Genomic DNA, 24,270 nt, shown 5'->3' on the forward strand with positions numbered 1-24,270 from the left:
ACAAAATTATATTCCTTTATAGGTTTTTTTGGTAATTTAAAAACTATTCTGACCTTTTCAAATAGAATAAACATATGGATAATGAAGAGGAACTCAGGAGGAGTTTTGAAATAACCTTTCAAAGACTCCAAATAGTTGGTATAAAAAGGCTTTTCTTCCTGTTGGTTTAGTAACTGAGGAATGAACAAGGCTTTTCCAATAAGCCATTATTTCAGAATCAGTGGTCCCAGACGACTAATCTCCCTATGGATGCTTCTGGAGCAGATGGTGCAGACAACATGGGGGACATTACAGAGAATGTCAGAAGCAATTATGCCACCATTAAGTATTAGTGTTCTACTCATAAACAGATTTTATTCTGTAAGGTGCTTCAGAATTGCAAAGGTCTAGAAAAGTAGTTGAGTATTTGAGTGAGGTAGTATTTATTCTTATTTCTTTGACAAATTCATTTTCTGGTTACATTTTTAACTTAGCTAGCAACTTTGGATAAGACACCTTAGGACAAGAAGAATTCTGGATTTTTTTTCAATTTGTCTATGAATTTTGAATTTCTATTCAAATCCCATAACCTTTTTTATTAAAATCATCTATCTATTGATATTAATACCAGAAATATTTTGAAAATAAGACAAATATATATATATATATATATATACATATGCATATTGAAAATTACCTTGTCACTAAGCACAAAATCTGCAAATACCAAGGCAGACCAATAACAGAATGGAAGGAGATTATGGACACAAAGTCCCATCATTCCTAGCTCAGAAGCTACTGGGAGAGGGATGTTTCCTTTGGACTGTAAGTAGCTCATGGTCAATGGAAACACTCCCATGGAAGGCCAAACACCTAAGAACATACGGGCAGCATGAATGGAACTCATGGATTTAAAAATAAAAAGAGGACACAAAGTCTGATGTGTATCGAGGGAGGATAAATCTGGGGGAGATGGAAAAAGGGGGTTAACATGTTCCAAAGAAATTTTGTAAAATTTCAAAAAATTTATGTACTCCTATTGCTAAATGTCAAACATTTAGTGGTCCTTATATTCTTTTTTGAGATGATCAAATACAGTCACAAGAAGAGGCAGACGAGGTGCAGGGAACATCTGTCAGGCAGAGGGGAGAAAGTCTAGTATGTAAGCTTAGTTGCAGTTGGAGGGAAGTAGTATTGGTGCCCAAATGCCGATCAGATTGTGAACTTGACTTGCCTAAATGACAAAGTCCAAAAGTTCAGGAGAAGTCTCTTTTGGTGGCTTTCTTACTATACTAGACATTAAAGAAATAAGAAAATTGTTGGGTTTTAGTTCCGCTGTATATCTCCAGTATTTTCCACATAACTGAAACATTTCTCAAACACATGTATAAATCACATATAATAAAGTCTATAGATTTACCCACTTCAAAAATGTAAGGAGAAAATGAATAATAAAACTCCACATCATGGGGCATGGTCAGGAACTCCTGGAGCTTTATTTATTTTTTTCCTCACAAGATCAGTGGAGGCATGAGAATTATCAGTCCAAGATCACCCTTGGCTGCATAGTAAGGGGGAAGTCAACTTGGCTCAAATGCCAAAACAAAAGGATGTGCTATACAATATTTTGTATATTATGCGCATGCACACGCATATTCACGCATGCACCAAGCTAAATTTTGATTGAGAACGTTGACTTTACTTTTGAAATTATCTTTAAAAAGTGGAATTGGAAAATGTCCCTAGAAATACCCACTTAAAATATTGCTGGAATTAGCCAGTATTACTCTTTTAATTCTCACATATAATCTTTAGTTTTCCTAAATTACTTATTTTATAGGACTTGTCATATTTAACAAAATTATTAAATATTAAACAATTGTTTTATGCCAGGTATAGTGGCATACACATTTAATCCTAGAACTCTGGAGATAGAGACAGACACATCTCTGTGAGTTCTGGGACAGCCTGGTTTACATGGTAAATTCCAAGCATATCTACAAAGGCTGCACACTTTTGCCTCAAAAGCAAAAGTAAAATTGTGTTTTATAACTCTAAAAAGTATACATTGTTATTTTTGTATAATAGAAAGCTTTCAGAAAATAATATAACTGAATCTTGTTAGATATCTAGAAGAAATGTTTCTAAAAATATGAGTAAAGGAGAAAATGTTTGGCGACAAATGTCTAACTACTATTTAATATTTTAATATGACAAACCAGAAAATAAAATTTTAAAGGGATAAACAAAATGTGATGATCAGTCTCTGCGTTTTATTTCTTGGGTGACTTGAGGGTCTCCAAAAACACAGTCAAACAGTAAAACATCACTGCAATTTCACACTCTTGTCCCTCATCTAGAGATTCCGTGTAGATCGCCATGCACAACTGGTGAAGCTACAGTGACAGACACTGGTTCACTATACTTCCTAAAGCCTCTTTTCATTTCTCTTCTCATCTCCCCTCTCTCTCCCTCAGGATTACAGAGTAAACATTTTTCTTCGTCAGAAATGGAATGACCCTCGTCTGGCATACAGCGAATATCCTGACGATTCCTTAGACCTGGACCCCTCCATGTTGGACTCCATTTGGAAACCTGACTTGTTCTTTGCTAATGAGAAGGGGGCGAACTTTCATGAAGTCACCACAGATAACAAGCTGCTGAGAATTTTCAAAAACGGAAACGTCCTTTACTCAATAAGGTAAGCACAAACTTAAATGGCCAGTTTTAGAAAAATTAGGCTTGGTTTTTGTTTTCTTTGTTTATCCATACTAACATAGTTTTGAAATTTGGGGAAAACTTATCAGTTTCACTTGAGTTCTAATACGTGATATTCCAAATATATCTAATTAATAACAATTATAAGTCTCTAACTCCAGAACAGTACGGATTCCAAAAATCTATCTTAACAAGGCTGTGATGCAATATTAATTTAAGACATGTTACATTTGTTTATGTTGTGAAACATTTGTTTAATGATGCAAAGATGTGTTGTATTCTTTTATATTGTATTTCTTTAATACTGTTATGCTGGGTTACTTTACCTCTCTAAAACACCTGATTGGTCTAATAAACAGCTAAATGACCAAGAGAAAGACAAGAGAAAAGAGAGGTGGGGTTGGCAGACCAAGAGAATAAATAGGAGAAATCTGAAAGAGGAGAGAGATCAAGGAAAGAGAAAAGGCAAGGAGTGGAGCCCAATCCTGATTAGTCTTAATAATAAAAACCTGGAGTCAGATATCGGGATAACAGCTGAAAGATCAGAGTCATAAAGGACCAACCACAGTTGCCTCTTACCTCTCTGACTCCTCAGACTAAAAAGGGCCAAGCTCCTCTCTCCGCCCTGCCTATCACTTCCTTCTGTCTGTACAGACCTTCAGACCTCTGTGGCTAACTAGTGGCTAGCTCCACCCTCTGATCTCTAGTCAAGCTTTATTTATCAGAAGACAAAGAAAATATAATAACAAAGGAGGACCGGAGGGGCCAGCCACACAGTCGCACAGCCAAGCACAGTGTAAGGTGAAAGTAAGATGTACAGAAGTAGGAAAAGGAAAAACCCCAGAGACACATGGTAGATGGGTTAATTTAAGGAAAGCTGGCTAGAAACAAGCCAAACTACGGCTGGACATCCATAAGTAATAATAAGTCTCCATGTGTATTTGGAAGCTGGGTGGTGTGCCTCCCTAAGACAAGAATAATTAAAAAAAAAAAAACTGCACAAGTCAGTGATGTCTATTAAGCAAGTTGGCTGGATTCACAGAGGCAATTGAAAGGCCTGTGCTCTAGAAATCACTCGACTTTACTAAGGCAATAAATATCAAACAGGAGCAAGGTCCGTAAACAAGGAAAATAGCTATTTACAAAGATATACTTAATCAGCTTCACATTTTAAGTCTTTCAAAATATGTGAATTACTGTTGAAAACAGTATTCTACAGTTATTTTCTTAGCTGTGGTTAATAAAAAGGTCAAGGACAGAATTAATGTTGTCTTTCTCACAAGAGAAACATGCCATACTTAACCTGACATGCTGTGTTAAAACAGTTGTATCAACAGTAACGTGTTCTTAAATGTTAATAAAGTTAGATTTTGTATTTAGGCTTTAAGCATAAAATTAACTCCCTTTCTGTATTAGTTTTGTTGTTCTTATTAATTTTCTTTTGCATACAAATGTACTTCTTGTGGTACCAACCACAAAGTAGCTTATATGTTCATTAATAAGGACATGATTGAGGAGCTGGAAAGATAGTTCAGCAGTTAAAAGCTCTGACTGCTCTTCCAGAGGTCCCAGGTTCAATTCCCAGAAGAAACACAGTGGCTCACAATACCCTTATCTACAGTTCCATCCGACCCAGCAACCTAGTCTAGCCTCCGTGGGCAGCAGACACACACGTGATTCACAAAAGTGCGTGAAGACAAATATTCAGAGCCACAAAATAATAAATAAAATAAATTTTAAGAAAGAATTTGGCTGAACACAACGATAGGTTCATATTATTAAATATTTTACATATATTTCCTAGTGCTAGGTCTGGGGTCTTGTTGTTGGTTAGCAAAGCCTTCATGGTGATTTGTAGGCCCAAAGAAAAGAAGGAAGAGAATGAAAGAAAAAGTGAGGGGGGGATGGTAGCTGAAGCTTAAAAGGAGCAACCAACAGGGATTGTCCTTTGGCCGCCACACAGCTATCCTCACAAGTGCACACGCACTCACAAACATGCCCGCACACATGTATCAGTGCACAAATTAAATTAAATGATTAAAAAAATTACAGTAATGAGTCCAAAATTTTCTTCCATCAAGTGGCATTATAACCATTGCAAGATTACCACAAAATACACTGTTCTTTTGTTTGTGCTAATGGTGGCGTTAACAGTCTAAAGCACGGCCCGCTGTGTAAAAGTCCAGCACATGTATTGTGTACACTGGATGTGCATTGCGCTAGACCATCTATTAATAAGCTTATTCAAGTATATTCTGGGATGTTTATACAATAATAAAATCAGTCCATGATACCTTTCTTCAAATTTACCTCCATTTTAATCAACACATGACTATGTACATAGAGCTATGCAAGAACTTTGGAGAGAGCTCATAAATTTATTAAAAATGATCAATGATAAAAATGAGAGGTAGGATTTATGCAGCAATGAAGAACTGTCAACTTTACCTTAATTAAGTTTTATGTTCTTTAAATTTTAAAAAATTAGTTATGTATTACTCAGAAAATAAATCTATATAGTATGTGATAGATTGCACTAATTCATTATCAACATCGCTGACCCTTCTGGGTTGTGGACTCATGGTGATGATATGACCAGGGATACACTGAAAAAGTTTATTTCTTCCCTACTAATTTAAAGCTTGCATTTGTGCTTCTGTTTATGTGGTTCCGTGGCAGAGTGTTAGCTTGGTATGTGAGACCTCCTGAGTACAATCTCCAACATGTCAAAAAATGTACATAACTTTGTCAACTATAACATTTTATTTTCTGCTAAATGTGCTAACGTATCTACAGGTAATTAAAAAATATCATATTACCAGAGTTGGTGAGACGGTTCATCAGGGGAGGATGTTGGCTGTCCACACTAGCAGCCTGAGTTCAGTCCCCAAGGTGGTAGGAGATAATTGACTCCTGTGAGTTTCCCTTCATTTGTGTACTATGGGATGCTCATTTACACGGGCATCCATGTACATGCACAAATTATTAAATTATAATATAATTTTAAGTAATGTTTCTTTATTATATATAACACCAGAAACCATGTACCATGGAACAATCATTTTTGTAAAATTAGGATGTGTTGACTATTTCATTTGACAGAATTGAAATATTCTGTGTGTGTCAGCACATCTCTGAGTGTGTGTGTGTGTGTGTGTGTGTGTGTGTGTGTGTGTGTGTGCGTGTAATGTATCCAATATGATTATGGACATTTATATATAATTATATTGGAGCTGGAAAATGTCAATATATAGAAACGAACTATGGTGCTAGCAGATGGCTCAATGGGTTAAGGAACATTCCGGAACATCTGATGACGTGTGTTTGATTCCTAGAACCCATATGCTGAAAGAAAAAGGCCAACTCCTAAAACTTGTTGTCTGACTTCCACATGTGTTTCATGGCATGACTGGAACGCTCCCCCAGTAAATACACTAAAAGTTAAAAATGTTAATTAAAAATAGGAGCTATGCTCTCACATATTCCCACATTATTAAAAATAAACTGGAGTTCTTCTTGGGAGGAGGAACTTTTGATACCAATATGATATCTTGAAGGCTTATATCAATTAAGTCTGCCCTTTCTGAATATTCATCCAATAAAACAGAGCTGTTAGATAATTTTAAAAGCAAAACAATTCCTTCAGTGAAAATGCGTTATGCTAAAGGTATCAGCATTTATTTAAAAGAGCATTTCTACATAATTTTCAAGACCTTGTCATTGTGTCACTTGTAAATGCCTGAGGACTTTGCTGAAGACAGAGGAATGATGATGGATGTATTTCTTTTGTAAATGGGACCATCCCTTATAGGTAGCTTGTATTTCTTTTAACATTTGGAAAAAGGCTATGGAATGATTAGAAATTTTTCTTTTATCTTTCAGTATGAATTTAGATGAAACAGATGGTCCTTTGGTTCATAGTCATTCCTGTATCCTGAATCAAATGATCAAACAAAAAACAATTTCGTGAGTTGATTTTGGATATTTCACAGAACTTTGAAATCCTCAAATGCTCCAAATTTTCAGTTTCTTTGATAGAAAAAAAAACTGTATTAGAAAACAGATCTTGTCCAGTTTGCAAACAGCATCCAGGCTGTTTCATGGGAAAGTGGACTTCGCTGCCTGTTTAAAGAAGGCATGAGGTCCTGGCAAGTGCAACTGAGGGAACTTGAGCAGGCATCTGCATTTCCTCTTTAAGTCTCACTAAAACCATGAACTGAACTGAATAATGAGGAAAGATGGCATTAGTACACAGGAAGTTGAAACGAATAGACAACAAATTAACAACAGACGTGTGGGAAGAACATTGTCTAGGAAGCTTGGAAATGAATGTGAGAACTGACTTAGGCAGAGATGGTAGAACACAAGGCAAGTGGAAAACAGCAGAAGGCAGAAAATAATTAAGATCTTTAAATTTGGTGGGATTTCAGGTGAGTAGAACTTTAAAAAAAATGCAGGATAGCGAAGAGCTAAAATGAGAAACTGAGAATGGATTTAAACTTTTAGTAAAAACAGGGAACCTCCTACCCTGAGTTCCTCACCCTATACTCTTCAATCAAGGATTTCTTATTTTGTCTTTAGACCTGGGCAGAAGCAGGATAGAAAAGAACAAGAGGTGTTTTCAGGAATTTCAAGAGCAAAGATATATCATCCTCTTGTAATTCTCAAGAGACATCAAACCAAGGCCATGAGAATGTATGAGATTGTAAAGGAAATAGTTACAGAGCTTGATGAGCACTAACGTTCAAAAAGTCACTATGAAACACTTCTATTGATAATTATATTTCTGGTGGAACTTAGCTTCCCTAGGGAAAAGGGTTTTCATTGAGCTATTGATGCTGACAGATGTGTTGCTGGATCATCCTATAGCTACGGATGCTGGCATTTGCTTTGCCATATCATCCTATAGCTACGGATGCTGGCAGATGTACTACTGTATCATCATAGAGCTATGAACATTACTCCATGAGCATCTCTCTTTAGTTGTACTCCAAATCACTTTTAGTTTCTCAGTCTCAAAAACAGCCATTTGAAAATATCTTGTCATTTTTTTAAATGGCAAGAGACCAGAGAAACAAATACAGAGAAAGAGAAAACAAAAATACAAAAATAAAAGAAAAATTAACAAAAACATGACTGAAGAGAGGTAAAAAAAATAGAGTAAATTAAAATTCTCTGGACAAATACATATGCATGTATAAGGTAATACTTCCAGGAATGAAAAATTAAAGACATTAACACATTATAAGAGCAAGCAGTGAGGGGCTGGAGAGAGGGTTCAGCGATTAACAGCAGTGGCTGCTCTTCCAGAGGTTCTGAGTTCAATTCCCAGCAATCACATGGTGGTTCACAACCATCTGTAATGAGATCTGGCGCCCTCTTCTGGAGTGCAGGCATACATGGAGGCAGAATATTGTATACATAATAAATAAATAAATCTTTTTAAAAAAAGAGGAAGCAGTGGGGGAAATTAGGTAAAACAGAGGAAATATCCAAGAAAGTAGAATCAAAGCACACGCGTGCATACATACATACATACACACACACACACACACACAGAAAGAGGAGAAAGAGGGAGAGAGAGAACCAATTAGATGGCATAAGAATGTAAAAATCAGTAATGACACTTAAATATGAGTTTTAAGGAAGAACAAACTAAAAGGCAGACTTTCCATTGAAGCAGCATAAGCAGATACCCTGCTGTGTTCAGCCACTAAGAAGGACCAAGGAACAACGAAACCTAATAGAATTTGAAGGAGCCCTACGAATACAAAAGTGTAAAGACAGTCAACATGAGACAGTAATTAATACCAAGGAAAAACACCATACAATTATGCAAATTACCAACCATAACACAAACATTAATCACAGACTCCTAACATGTAATTGTGTGATATTTGCTTAACTACAAGGACCTTTTGGGCTTGGTGGGAAGCTAAATATGCAGAGAATATGTTATAAGGTTTTTAAAAAATGTTACATTTCCCCTATAGAATGTTAAACAGACAATTTCAAGTATTAAATAGCACACAGAATCATTTTATAATAGCATAGATAAGTTAATAGAAATAAGAGACAAATAGCTGAAGAAAGACTAACACTGAAGAAGTAGAACTGAGGTATGAATGGATGAAGAAATGGTGCTAATTTAAAGAAATATATTTTTAGATTTATTTAAGTGTATAAGTATTTGCCTGTATGTATGTATATGCATAGCACGTCTGACTAGGACCTGCAAAGTCATAAGCATGTGTCAGATCCCCTGGAGTTATGGATAGCTACAAGGTACCATGTAGGTTCTGGAAAACAAACCCAAGTCCTTTGAAAGAGCATCAAATTCTCCTAATCACTGAGCCAACTCTTCATCCTTGGTGTGACTGGTTTTTATGACTTACAGAACTATTTAAAATTTCACATCATATCCATGGATTATACTAAAAACCTTTACATAGCTTGCATTTTGGATGAGGGGTTTGGAGTCAGACATGTTCTTCAAGATTAAGTTTCAAATTGCATTTTATACTGCTTATAAAGTTAACCTGTCTCCATTTAATGATTCCTGAAAACACAAAATTTCTGAGTCAGAAATAATGGAATTTATTATTAGGGGAAAGCAAGCAGCAAGAATACTTCTGCCACCACCACAAGTCTCACAAAACCAATGTAATGGGTTTGGATGAATGTAAGTGTACAGCCAGTTATGAGACCACTCTGCAAGACAGGGTTGGAGAATACACGATTTTTAGAGCAAATGACAAACAAGCCTTCTCTTTTTCTAAGTGAACAATGAAATCCCATTGTCAGAATGTTAGCAGATTCTGCAATCCTTAGACATTTTACAGGTAAAATTCTGGTGTGGTTCTCACTCTTGGTATGCAAAACAAGAGATGTGGGAAGGACTAGGGGCCCAATGGATACTGACTAATTCTGACAGCCCTGATTTAGACTCTGCTAGTTACTAGCTGTATTTGAGGCAAGGCTCTTTACTTTTAAAACAACTGATTTTCCTTCTATATATAAAAACAATATTACCAGCTAAATCAAGCCAAAAACAATACATGTAAAACACTTAGCATGGTGTCAGGCATACAGTAGGCCCCAAAGCTTTTAATTTTATCTTTTCAAAAGAGAAAACAAAACAAAGGCAGCCAAAGGGTGATGCTCTTCAGAAAAGATGGAAGCACATGAGAGCCTGTTAAATATTAAACACTGGCTGTTCTAATAACACACAAGCAGCATTGCTGCTGATACCACAGAAGCTTCATCCTTTTAAAATGAAATGACAAGAACATTTTATTCAGAGGTATTGCGTACAATGCAGTGACCACAATCTCAAATTTTATTTGAGCCAGATAAGGTTTCTATTTCTATAAAATTTAGTTGTGTAAACAAAAAGTTTCCCTGCATAATATTTATTTTTGAACACAGACAGATACTAATGGATACAAACAAAAAAAAAGTGACGTGTATCAACCTCTTAGGATGTTGTTCATTCATTAGAAAATCTATTTAAAATGCTGATATTTTGGGATATAACATGAGTATAAACAAATGGGACTATTTTGAGATTCATGATTTATTCACGTCAACTTCTCACAGGGCTCATCATAGATGCTGTTGTAATAGGTTGGTTAGATTTATTCTTTTTTAATGATCAGTTTACAAAGAATCCTCCCAGATTTAATTCAGTCTCTAATCTCTGTCCTGGTGTTTCTATTCTTGGATCATTTCTTTGTTCTTTATTCCCTATGAAATCATTCATAATCACATACCAAACCACTCAATTATGTAAAATCCCTAGAGAAATTTCCTATGATTTTGGCTGTCTAATCACATCTTTCTAATTACTGTTAAAAGATTATTTATATGTCTTACTTCACATTTAAGAACTAATAGCATATGCATTGTATCAATTCTTGTGTTATGGAAATATATAAAAGTGAAATGACCCAATTCTTTTTGAGTGACATTCTTAAAGGTTAAGACCTTGGAATCTAGGCTAGACACTCCCTTGCCAAGTTGCAAGTTCTGCCTTGTCCATTTTTGTTACATAATATGAGGCTAGTTGTTTTAACTCTTAAGTTTTCTCACTTAAAGAAGGTGAATATTATTTACCTATCTTATGAGTTTGTACTACAGAGCAGTGATTATTATCTGCAAAATATCTGGACTCCTTTCTAGTGCAAAGTAAGTACCATGAATGTGTTAATATGGTATTACAGAAACTTGTTCAAAGTTTCTTACAATACTGACCAAGAGATATTGTCTCTTTATGTTATCAAATTATAAAATATTGGGAAATATTGTACTATGTATTTGAGCACAAAAAATGTTCACATGCACAAAATTATATACCAATAAAACATAAAAATACTTATTTTGAGTTAAAAAGTTAATACGGAGTCAGAAAACATGTCTAATTTCAAACAGGCATTGGGACAGATACCTCTCTATAAGCAATGCCGCTTTAAAAATGGATAATAATTAAATTTTAAAGAAGCCAATGATTTTCAAAGATGAGTCAGCCTTTTGAAAATGACTATTTCTGTAATCCAAGACTTCTTAGGGGGGCAGTAGGAAGTGCATATCCTGTTTACGTATCTTGTCTCAGAAAGAGGACTTAGTGTCCTCCTTAAACAAGTAGTCATTCATGTCCAAAACAGAACATGAGTCGTTGCCTCTGTACTTAGCTTAACTTTGATGTGGTCAGAACACATCTTTAATTTGCATGTCGTATTTTGATAAACAAATTAAATATTGCAACCAGCTGGCACTTGTTTGACAACCTGGGTTTTGTTTAATCAATAATATTTTACATTAAATAAAAGAAAGCAAAGTCAAAAAAGTAGGTTTTTATAGGATATGTTTTTGCAACAGGTTTTATGGAAACCTTTTTGCTTTGCCAAATAATTCCTTTGAACTTTTTTTCCCCCCTGTATTGGCATTATGTAACGGCTCCTGTCTTAAGCCAGAGAAAGAGCCAGGATATAAATTTGACAACACATGCATGGTGAGAGTGTGGAGAAGCATCTGAGAACACTTTTTACTTCCTCACAAAAGGTCAGAGCAGTCTGCAAGTCAGAGCCAGAAATTGGCTGGCGAGAGCCTTGGATATTTGGAAAATGAGTGTGCGTGAATTTCAGAATGTGCATGTGTATTCTCTCCGGAGAAACCCTTTCACAAGGCAGGGAACATCTTGTCCACTGAGCTCTAAAACTGCCTTTTGAAGAGAGTATGTGTAAATACACTCTATTACTTAGCATCACTTAACTAGAAAAGACTAGAAAAGGCACAGATTTTGAATATCAAGCTTTCTGATTATTTTAGCTTGCTAAGGACCCTAACTTAAATGAATTACCCAATAATCCTTCTGGAACTTTTAAAAATCCAGCAGCCCTATTTGTCTTACCATTTATGTCTTCCAGACTCTGCTAATTGGACCTATGTCAGCAAGATAGTCCCTGGAAACTATATGTCATTATAACTTCATGTCTACAGGCTATATAAAGATGCTGTTTTTGAGATTATAGCTATATTTGTTAGATTGGTAGTTATTTTTGTTAAACTATAAATAATTCTCATGTATGATTTAATTAATTCATCTTTTACCCACGCATTAGAATTTTGAGGAAGGGAAAATGAGGGAGACAACAGTCAATCATTAAAATTTAATAAATATTCAGAATTTCCTATGTGTCAAACACTTATCTAAGAGAAGTCCACACAACAACTCATGATACTACACTTCAATTTTCCAGTAGGTATAGTTGTCATGATTTTAGAGATGAGAAAGCTATTGTTTAGGGAGGTTAGAGTAATATGCCTTAGGTCACAAAGCTCACATAAACTGTCCCCTCGGCATGCTCACTAGTACAATGGACTTTGTTGAATAAATTAATCAAAGTAGCTGAGTAAAATTTCTCACAAAGAACTTTGAAGAATATTGACTATGCATCAGGACCTCTCTTTTTTTCTCCCTCCCAGTTTCACATGATACAAATTTTGGAAAAAAAAATGGAAAATACCTCAGTAATGTAGTTTCAATATATACATACATGTTTCAACATGTATACAACGTGGAATGTATGTTTATATACATATAGCGTTCGTACACACACACAAATACATATATTTGTAAGGCTCATATGGAACATACTTGTTAAGTCTCTGGGAGTGCAGGAGGTCTCTTTGCAAGGGCAGGATGCTAGTATAGACCTTTTACATTTCCTTCCTGTGAATAAAAACCAGAATATGGTTTGGTGAGCATAATACTATGCCATGATACCATAGAACTATTTCCTGACTCCTATGGGACCGGAGGGGATGTCTAAGCCAGAGGCAGGAGACACTACTTACTCTGTTAACAAACATTCAAGCTCTTCAGATTTGCTGTGCTCAATGACACTCTATTCACCAACAAGTCAAGTTGTTCAGATTTTCTATACTCACTGCCCCTCCAGGCACTGCCACCTTCCCAGAGAGAGCTGTGAAAGTGACCAGAACTGTCATATCGGATTATTTCTCCATACCCCATTTTTCCACATTTAGAACTTTACTTTCCTATATACACTGACCTCTTAACTTTCAGTAATATGATTTTAAATGAAATGCACCTTTTGACATTTGGTAATCTGCAGAATCCACATTTAGTTTTATCTCCTGGGCACCACTTTTGGGAAGAAAGGCCTGTCTTCTAGGCATTTCTACTCAACTCTAAGGGGGAAATTAATAAACAAATAAATAAGTAAACATGCAGAATGTTATACTTGCAATGATACTTCAGTATCTTTCCTGCCTCCAAAAAAAACCTGATTAATTTATAAATACATAGCCATGCCAGAATGAATAACATTCTGAAACTGAAGAAAATTTCATCTGCACAGCTTTCGTCACTATCAACATAAAAATTGTCGTCTCTGGGCAATAGAATATTCATGTGTCAGTGGGAAAGAGTAGACCTTTAACAGGATTCCTTTTATCCTTTCAGACTGACATTAACCCTGTCCTGTCCAATGGATCTCAAGAATTTCCCAATGGATGTACAAACCTGCATAATGCAGCTGGAAAGCTGTGAGTATGAGCGACTGGCATTTGCCTGAGCATTTGTATAAATGCAGGAGATGGACGGGTTAGTGGTAAGACAGGCCATTGATTTTGTGCTTTGCCGGGGACATGTTTATTGAATAAACAAAAGTAAAATGGGCACATCATTGAAAGCAGGTGTCATCTATATTTGCTGAAAGCCTTCCAAGGCCCAGACATTTCCTCCGTGTCCCCTCATAGTATCCCCGTGTTTTCAGTAGTGAAAATAATACCTTCAAGTGTTGTAATGTGCATACCGTCGGAGTTGACGGAAACTGGCAGCCTGGATCCACACTTTATGTTTTCCATTAATCAGTGTTTGGTAATTTAGCTGAGTGTGCTGTGTGCGTCACATCAGAAGAAAGGGCTTTTGAATGTATCATACTCGCCAGAGCTTTTAGATTTCCTCCAAATGTCTCCCAAATGGGCACATGCATGTCAGCTAACATAAAGCAACATGCCAGTTGCATGTTTTAGGAAATATTTCTATGATAATATGTGATGTATAATAGTATATGAATAAAATATGTATATAGTGATTATTATATACATAGTAAAACAGTTTACGGTATTTAATCAAAGGGAACTAGTAGAAAACATATAATTTATTTATATGTATATGTAATATATTTTCAAGAAAACTCTAATTTGACATCTTTCCTTAAGAAAATTGGAAAATTTATCTGCAGACTTCAGGGTCTGACGGGCATAATTGTAGTGAGGTAGAGTTGTCACTAGATGGCGTAGAAAACTCATGGGGGAAAACGGCACAACCCTCGTATCCCCTGCCAGCACTGTTTTTCTTCAGGACGTATAAACATCTATTTCTCTGATAATAACTCTGATCTTTACATTTTAAGTGGTTTATTCTGTAAGTGTCTCTTAAATATTAACCACAGGTATGGATAAAATGTCATAGTAGTTGAAAGGAAAACAAAGCAATCTGAAATATTGAGACATTCACTAATACAAGTGGGGCAACGCATAATGAAAAATGCCTAGCAGTACATTCTTTGGACTCTGTACAACCAGGAAGATCAACCTGAGGGCACTTGGCTGTGTATCTTGCTCAATGTTAGGACATAGAGAAACAATATGCACGCAGATGCGCGCGCGCGCGCGCGGGCGCACACACACACACACACACACACACACACAAACACACACATAAATTGGCAAAGCAGGCCACAGGACAAAACAGCTCATTGGTGCCATGTTTACTGTTTGCTATTCAGAGGACAGAGACAAACTGTCCAAACTTTAAGGAAGAAAGAAATTATTTGGTATTTATTGATTGATTTGCTTATTTGTTTATTGCACACATGTGTTACGCCCAAATCCGTGAAGTCCCCCAAAAGCCAACAAGGAGACAAAGTTCCATATATAAAAACAAAGAGCCTTTATTTTATGCAAGTTTGCAAACTTGATCTCTCCATATTGGAATAAATGGAGAACCCTGAGCTCAGTTACAGTTGGGTTTTTATAGTAGTAAAGGTGAGGGTGAGGGGTTTCTGAGGTTCATGACCCCTAATTGGCTGACATTTGTCAAAGGTGTCCTGGTGAGTGTGTGCTGGCAGGTGATCCTATCTACAATGGTTGGAACCATAAGGCATTTCCTTTAGATGGTCTGTTCTTGGGTGGTGTTTGGGTAATCTCAGTTTGTGGTTCTTCCTGCAACCAGGTATTGCTTCAGGGTAAACTACTGAGACTCGGGCCTCCATTAAAGTTACTGATGGCTGAGTCCTACTCTAGCAGGTGATAATGGTTGGAAGTAAAGAACTTCCTTTAGGTGGTCCGTTTCTATTTAGCTTGTCACGGATAGCTCCTACAGCTTGTGCACTCCTGTTCCTGCGCAAACACACATGTCAAGGTGCACATGTACATGTGAGTATGTACATGTGGAGACCAGAGACATCAGGTGTCTTCTCCAATTGTTTCTCTACTTTATTTCTTACTTATTTCTAGATAGGAGCTCACTGTCTTGGCTGCTGGGAATCCAAAATACTTTAGAGATCCCTGTCTCTGCCTCTCAGCACTGTGCTTGAAGGCACACTCAGATTTTTATGAGGGTTTGAGTAATAAAATCAGGTCCTTGCTTTTGCATACCAAGTACTTTAACAATGGAGCCATGTACTGACATCAAATGCTTTACCTCAAAGATTGTTTTACCAGGGATCCAAGATTATGCAATAAGTTTCATAACATTAAGAACAGGAATAGAAAATAGGGACGAAGCAGGACATTGTGGTTCAGGAATGTGATTTTAAGTATTTTGAAGGCTGAGGACTGAGTATCATGAGTTCTAGGCCATCCTGAGCTACTTAGTGAACTCTTTAGGCCTTATGACATCACTTAGTGGTAGACAGAGCATTTGCTTAGCATGTTCAAATACATCCTAGGTATAAGCCCCCATAATCTCCCCCACAAATAAAAGAAGAAAAATTAAAAGGGGAGACAAAGGAAAGTGGATGGGAAAGGATGTGGATGTAAAGGTTCTAGGTATGTGAGTCAAAGCTAAAACAATCATAGAAGTAGGATTATATCACACACATTAAAATACAACTGGAATATATGAAAAGGAAATATTTATAAGACTTCTAATAAATGCAATATTAGCATATTTGTGGTTTGGGTTATTTCTATCTATAGTCAAAGGGAATTACTACTAAAGCTCCTTTAACAAATGCTGTGAGAATCTTGCACAAAAATGGCGGCTGTCAGAGAATGGACATGAGAGGAAAAGATATCCAGGAAGTATATTTTCAGAAAACTAGAAATGAAACACATGTCTAAAAGTCTGTATTCATGGTACTAAAATTATAGGCTATACACAGCACAGGTCTACACAGTATTAGTTTATGGGCCTCCAGGTTATACACAGCACAGGTCTATACCGTATTAGTATTAGTTTATGAGCCTTCAGATTTCACTATATGATCTCTTTTAAAATAATTTGTCAAACATTAAGCTGTCCTTTCAAAAGACATTTTTATTGATATAGTTTTATTTAAAGATTATTTTCTATGAAATGTATTTGTAAATTACTTTGTATTGACATGGGGTAACTGACCCGCAAACAAAGATCTATGATGATTTAAGTTCTATTCCTAAATAATTTATATTACAAAGAGATATGCAGCAGTAGCGCTAAGAAAAGGTCCTGTATTTGATTTCTAGCTTTTTATTCATATCATGAAAACATTTGTAAATTTGCCTCTCCTATTAGCCAGTTGTCCGACAATGATGACAGCATCCTTAATTATCATTGTAGCAGCAAAACTTTAATTCTGTGCTCCATTTCTAAAGAATAGCACAGACAACATAAGGAAAAGAGATTTATAAATAATATTTACATAAATCTCAACTGGTGACAGAAAAGTAAAATTGAAGAAAGCCAGTGCCCCAATCAGTCCTAAAAACATACATATATGATAAAAGTAACATTATGTTGATTCAACAGGTTGTATCTAGTAATACACACACACACACACACACACACACAAATACACAAATGCATGCGACAACAATTAATGAAAAAAGAGACCAGGAATTTGAGATGCAAATGGGGGGCTTGGAAGGGAAGAGAGAAATATTGCACCTGAATTACAGCCTCAAAAATAAACAATGACACAGGCAAAAGAATAAGGAAATGCAGTTTTTCTCAAGCATTGCCCTTAATCACTAAAAAATATTTGTGAAAAGGTGGACAGGGCTTGAGGAACAATTTAGAGAAAATAAAAAATCTTTGAAATATACTTTAATAGGATATGGGGATAGAGATGTCTAAAAATAGACTATGCTTTTGTGCAGGTTTGCGATAGAGCTTCTAAATGTGGAAGGGTTTATTATTGACATTTTCACATTGATTTTATAGTCAGGTCTGATATACAGATTGCTTATTCTGGATATTATGTTACTTGGTTATAAAAATAATAGAGCTTGTGAGGTATTTTTTGCAATTATGTCCTAGTAATTTCTACTGCTATCCAAACGTTCTCATAATTTAAGAGTTTGGATTAGGTTCAGGGTAGCGTTGTACTTTTTGTTTGCTTTCTCAGATACAGATGGTTCTTGTTTCCAGACTATTTGTTACGTAATCTCTGTAGATGTAGTGTGAGTGAAGAGGAAAAAAGCTCTCTCGAGAGAAAAGTATTGGCGGGTGAATGGATTACTGGTAAAAAATAAATTCCAATTTGAACCTTAATGATCCCACCCCTCATAATAACCATGACTCTTATCTCCTCTTTACTTCACATCTTTCTAAATTGGAGTTTCCTATTACCAGATCTTTAAAACATATGACAATAAAAATGAGATGCAGCCACCATCTTATAAAGTGATTATGTCACAAATAGTATTATGAGTTTATACCTTTTAAATATATTACCTCCTTTAATCCTAACCACAACTTAATCAAATAAGTTTATTTCCATCTTAAATATAAGCCAACAACGCCTAAAGATATTGTCTTTCCCAATGGCATAGAACAATGAAATAAACAGAGCAATTTATGATTTAGTAACTGTCAAAGACATGCAAACGTCAGTAACATTTAGTTCTATCTGGAGAGTTCTATTTGTAAATCATCACTATGACAGCCATACGTTTTCTCCACAAGCTAACGATACCCAATACTTGCAAGAAAAAGTTGGTTTATGTTTTTTTTTTCTATTTCCTCTCTTCCTGACTATTTTACTGAGCATTAAAATTGACTTCAACCTTAAAGTAGGCGCTCCCTGCCAGGGGCATAGTCAGTAATTTGTCCTATGAACATCAGCCAGCAGCAAACCACTTTTGAGTAGGACTACAATTCAACCAATAAAGTACCACAAACAAGTTCTATATCTCCCATCCTATATCTGTCCGTGTTGCTTACTGGAATAAATACCAAATCACTACTCTTTCCTTTAGTTAAATATTGTGTTGTTGGGCTAGCCCGTTATCCAGAAGTGACTAATCATCCAGCAATATGAACCACACACTATTACGCATTTCCCAAAGAAAAAGCCTTAGAAAACTTGGCAACAGTATACTACAGATAGTTCTAATTTGTTATTCTTGAGAAAAAATGTCATTTTGACCAGCTGAAGGCCTCTTATACCATTATCAATGTCTGTTGATCAAATCATCTTGAAATCCTAAGAATGGTATAGCACAACAAATTCTATCTAAAAAATTGACTCTATAGTCAATTAGTGATCCAGGAGAGTTGAAAGTAAGACTATGGAGTCATGTTAATATACCATGGCTTTACCCTTATGGCTCCCAACTAGGCTCCTCTAGGTTGTCACTTCTTTTTGCCTTCCCATCTGCAATTTCTGAATGTTGGGGTTCGGTACCTAGCTCTGCTGTCACTGATTCAGCAACCGTGTGTTGAGAGACTTAGACATACTAAACTCTGCGCAGGTATTTTTCACCAGTTATTTTTCACTTTTCTCAGATGCAACACCATGCCTTCTCTCTGACCTGTAAGACATCCCTATTTCTCAGAATAGCTTGTTTCCTCAGAACTAGAGAAAAAAAGGCTTGACCGCATGTGTATACTGCTACAAGGTCACTTCTGCCCTTTCTTTTTCTGTATTTACTTCTCTGCTCCCCATCCACTTGCTACACTTCACAATATGCTATCTGAAATGTTTGCGTTTTTACTGCCTCCTCCATCTAAACCCTTTTCTCAAGTGTTAGGAGACTGTCTTTCTTGCTCAGCCATGTTTGTCACTGAAATCTCCATGACGTTGGGATAACGTCCTTTCTTACAGTCATTAATAAGGAAATATCTTGCACAGGACAACAGAGTAGAGTCCAATTGAGATCATATTTAACTCAAAGATTCCTTAAAATAAGAACACCAAGCTACAAACCGTTTCACTTCCCTCCTTATTCATGTTACCTAGGAAACTGGGCAAATGTGAACCTGTGTTATTTTCCTGGTGCTCCTTGCAATCCCCTCATGCTGCACCAAGGTCTTCTCCGGAAATGCCTTCCTCCATTCTCCACCCTCAGCAAATTTCTCTTTTCCTTTTGATGATTTTAGTATTTTTTTTATAAATATGTGCTTTATGTGTCCACTGGGGTTAAGTTCCCCAAGATCGGTTGATTTCTGCATTGTATCCAGTTGGGATTTTTTTTTTAATGATCTCCATTTTCTGTAAAGAGAGGCTTTGATGAGTGTTGGTAGCTATGCTATCCAGAAAAGGTGGCTTGTGAAATACAAAATGTTTTTAATTGAAGTAAAGATTATGCTTTGATTAATATTGTTGTGGTAAAATAGAATACTGCATACTGGGTAATTTTTTTTTTAATTTTTTTATTGATAAAAGGAGGATAAAGAAAAGAAAAAAAACAAATTTCCACCTCCTCCCACCAGCCTCCCATTTCCCTCCCCCTCCTCCCACTCTTCTCCCCCTCCTCCCACTCTTCTCCCCCTCCTCCCACCCCTCTCCCCTTCCCCCCACTCCTCTCCCCCTCCCTTTCCAGTCCAAAGAGCTGTCAGGGTTCCCTGCCCTGTGGTACGTCCTAGGTCCTCCCCCCTCCATCCATATCTAGGAAGGTGAACATCCAGACTGGCTAGGCTCCCACCAAGCCAGCACATTGCGTAGGATCAAAACCGCGTGCCATTGTCCTTGGCGTCTCATCAGCCCTCATTGTTCGCCATGTTCCGAGAGTCCAGTTTTATCCCATGCTTTTTCTGGTAACAGTCCAGCTGGCCTTGGTGAGTTCCCCATACTGGGTAATTTTAAGTAGACAGAAACATATTGTCTCCAAGCCCAAAGTCACGGCATCAATATTCAGCACGGTCTTCTTGCTGTGTCTTCCCATGGTACAAAATCAAAAGGCTCAAGAGACATAGGCAGGTTGAATGTCCTTCTTAGAGCAGTAGTAATACCACCTATGAGGATAGAGATTTCAGTTTATTTTTGAAATGCTTATCTCTCAACATTGCTGTAATGTCAAGTGGCTTTATGCATGAGTTTTCGAGCTGGGAATTTTCAAGTAAAAAATCATACAGAAACAGAGTCAATGAGATGACTCATTCAGAAAATAAAGTGCCCGCTTCATGACCAAAGGTCAATATCAGCCACCCATGCAAAGGTACAGAAATAAAACTAATTCCACAAAATTTACATCTGTAATTTACATCTTTTTCTGTGATTCTTGTGTTTGCTATTTATTTCATCTTTAGTTAATGCTCCAGATAACTTCAGTTCTCCCATCCCTACTCAAAACAAACAGCCTTATGTGAGCCTCCTCTTTCAAAGCCTGGGTAACAACCTCCCTAGAGATGACTCCACAGTACAATCACAAATACCCCTTAAGCCAAGTACTCCACTGGCATCTGCTAGACGAATTCGGGAAGAAAACTATATGCCCACAAGTCTTCTGTTAAGAATTACATGACTTTTCTAAATTCATTAATTTTTCAGAGGCTGTGTGTGTCTTTTGTAACATAAGTGAGCTACATTGAATGCTGCAGAGGTCATTTTCCAATCTTGGGCTCCATGAAATATTTACATACACATACAAGATTATGAAACTGATAGTTACAACTTAAGGACAGAATCTGGAAATAGTTGAATATTCACATTATGGATCAAGAATAAAATAAACACAAACTAGTAAACAAACACACTATGAATTGTCTGTAATGATAAGAGGAAACCAGAAAAGCAAAAGAAAATGAAATGAGTAGAAAATATAGTAAATTTTGGAGGCAATGGTCTACTTTTTTTTTGTTTTTTTAAATTTATTTATTTATTAAGGATTTCTGCCTCCTCCCAGCAACCGCCTCCCATTTCCCTCCCCCTCCCCCGATCAAGTCACCCTCCCTCATCTGCTCAAAGAGCAATCAGGGTTCCCTGACCTGTGGGAAGCCCAAGGACCGCCCACCTCTATCCAGGTCTCCTAAGGTGAGCATACATACTGCCTAGGCTCCCCCAAAGCCAGTCCGTGCAGTAGGATCAAAAACCCACTGCGATTGTTCTTGAGTTCTCAGTATCTACTTTTTAAAGGCACACAAAAGTATGAAATAAAGAGTGACGTGTTTATTAAGTTGATGAGGTCCATTTAAGAAGCATTTGACTATCCACTGAGGTTCTCACACGGGAGCTGTAAAAACTGATGACAAAGGCTTTGGCCACTTGCTATCTCGTTGTCCCTTTGGGCAACAATGTTCTAAGAGTCCCATTAGTAGGTTCTTTCTAGTTGTGTAACCAAAGTCATCTTCACATTCCAGAGGATTTCAGGGCCTCTGTAGTATTTAAGGAATGACTGGTCAATTTTATGTACTCTTAATAGTCCCAAATGTCCTAGTCTTCAAAATATATCCAACCCAAAACACTTAGTCCTTAGCAATTAGATTGTTTGTCTCGGGCTTGGTAAAGCATGAGAGGAAAATGCAGGGCAGAGATGATAAAAAATACAATAAGAATAAACACCCCACAATTGTTAGACCTTAACAGGTATAAAGGTGTTCCATGCCATTTTAGGATGATCAGAACTCTGAACAAAATACAGATTTTACATAAAAATTATAATGATTAAGTCCACAGATACTTTCTACAATATGTCTTTATATATAAATATAATGAAAATAAACTATCGGTAGATGATACAATATTATGTATATTATATGTGTGTATATGTACAGTGATTGTTCTTAATTCAGAGTCTCATAATTTTCTCTCACATAGTCATTTTGAACTCAAGAATTTTATATGAAAATAAGCTGGATACAAGAAAAAATAAAATCTTCCCTCAATGTGGTTAACATGCTCATTTATATTTAAACTCCATCTTTAATGTAACTACAATTTCTGTTTCTATCCTTTTCATGAAATGTAACCATAATGTATCCCCTGATACAAAATCTTTATACCCAAAATATGGTTTTTGTATTTACCTGTTATAAATCATCATATAATTAGCAATTAGTGGGTGATAACTCTCTCTCTCTCTCTCTCTCTCTGTCTCTTTCACACACACAAACACACACACACACACACAGCACAAATATCACATAGATTTACACAACCATAAAATTGGATAGGTAATTAACAGTTGTATTAACTCTTTGGCATGTGTTAACTCTAAAATAATGCTGGCATAATTTAAAATACTGTTTTCAACTTCTCCTTCAATTGCATTTGTAATAATCAGTTAAGATTTGATTTAACAGCTAAGCCTTCCTGTGACTATTTTCAGTTAAATTTCAGTAAAACACCCAGGAGTATTTTACTGCCTCAGTAATTCTCACAGTAACATAGCAAAGACAAAAATAAACCTGTATTTTTTTTTCAGTCACAGCATATTTTGGCATGTAACTTAATTATTTGGGCTAAAATATAATTATGCTTCTAATTACTTGAATATTGTGTGGCACAATAGTTATTTTTTACTTTTGTAATAACTGATAGTATATGCCTCAGGTTGAAGTCATCACCTATGTTTTGCCTCTGGCAATAATCTTTGTTGGTTAGAGTTTTAATAAGAATGGGAAAGTATTCATTGTAAGTGCTATTAAATCTGAAGGTTTTTTTCAATGTGGCAAATTACAGAACACTAAATGATTTCCACTAACATCTAGATTTTATTGCACTATGTAGTGAATGTCAGTTTTGGTGTCTGGAATCTGTCCAGTACCAGACTGATTGTCCCTCTTTAGACTTCTCTGAATACATTATAAAGTTAGACATTTTATAATGCTCTACTTTGGAGAGTAACTTTATTAAACTTTTATAATTCTATTTTATTTTTTCTAATTTATTCAATCATTTTAAAATTGAATTGTATAGGACTATGAATACTATTTCAAGACTCTCTTTAAACAATTCCTCAATGAAGAATCTGGTTATTCTTTTTTTAGCATCAAAAATAAAAAACATTCTTCTTTTGAACTATTTTGGTTATGGTTTTCAGAAGTGAATAGTGACATAATGAAATATCAAACATAAGAAATCTCAAAAAGATAAGTCTTTTCTAGTCTTGGCTACAAACATTTTGAACGTCTAGGCACTGACACGCTCATTAGGTTCACAAGGGATCTCTCTGATGTGCTATGAGGCCTATGGGACAAAGGTTTTCATCAATTTGAATGGTTCTGAAGCTCTGATCTTCTGGAGTCACATTGTACTCTTTTCCCACCACAGTGAAGTTTCCTCCAAAGAAGTAGGCAAACAGTGTCCTTCTGTAACCTGCCCTACTGCAAAAACCCAACTAACCACACCACCTTTTTCTCATTAAAATGATCTAGCTCGTAGCCAGGTTTTTTTTCCCAATTTTAATTGAGATCTCCCACAAAAACTTTTAACACTGTATGTTCAATGTATATCAATCTTATAAAATCTTGAGAAATGTGAACAAAATGATTAGTCTAGTTGGCATCTAAGAAGACTAAAACTCTATAATTCCACCGCTATCCCAAACAGAAAGCAGAAAGCTAAAGTAATTTTAGTCTTCAAAGTACTTGTTAAGATAAGTTATAACTCAGTTCTA

General features: G+C 36.1%; 1 protein-coding gene across 3 annotated transcripts in view; it reads left to right on the forward strand.

The window, feature by feature from the left end:
* Window positions 1–24,270, forward strand: part of Glra3 (glycine receptor alpha 3) — a 140,221-nt gene that overhangs the window by 71,511 nt on the left and 44,440 nt on the right. For all 3 annotated transcript variants that reach the window (XM_075986787.1, XM_075986789.1, XM_075986788.1), the window contains exons 4-5: window positions 2,457–2,680; window positions 13,685–13,767. In XM_075986787.1, coding sequence (XP_075842902.1) covers window positions 2,457–2,680; window positions 13,685–13,767 — 307 coding nt within the window. The remainder of the gene's footprint in view (window positions 1–2,456; window positions 2,681–13,684; window positions 13,768–24,270) is intronic.

The sequence above is a fragment of the Microtus pennsylvanicus genome, chromosome 9 (genome assembly GCF_037038515.1).
Source record: "Microtus pennsylvanicus isolate mMicPen1 chromosome 9, mMicPen1.hap1, whole genome shotgun sequence".
NCBI lineage: Eukaryota > Metazoa > Chordata > Mammalia > Rodentia > Cricetidae > Microtus > Microtus pennsylvanicus.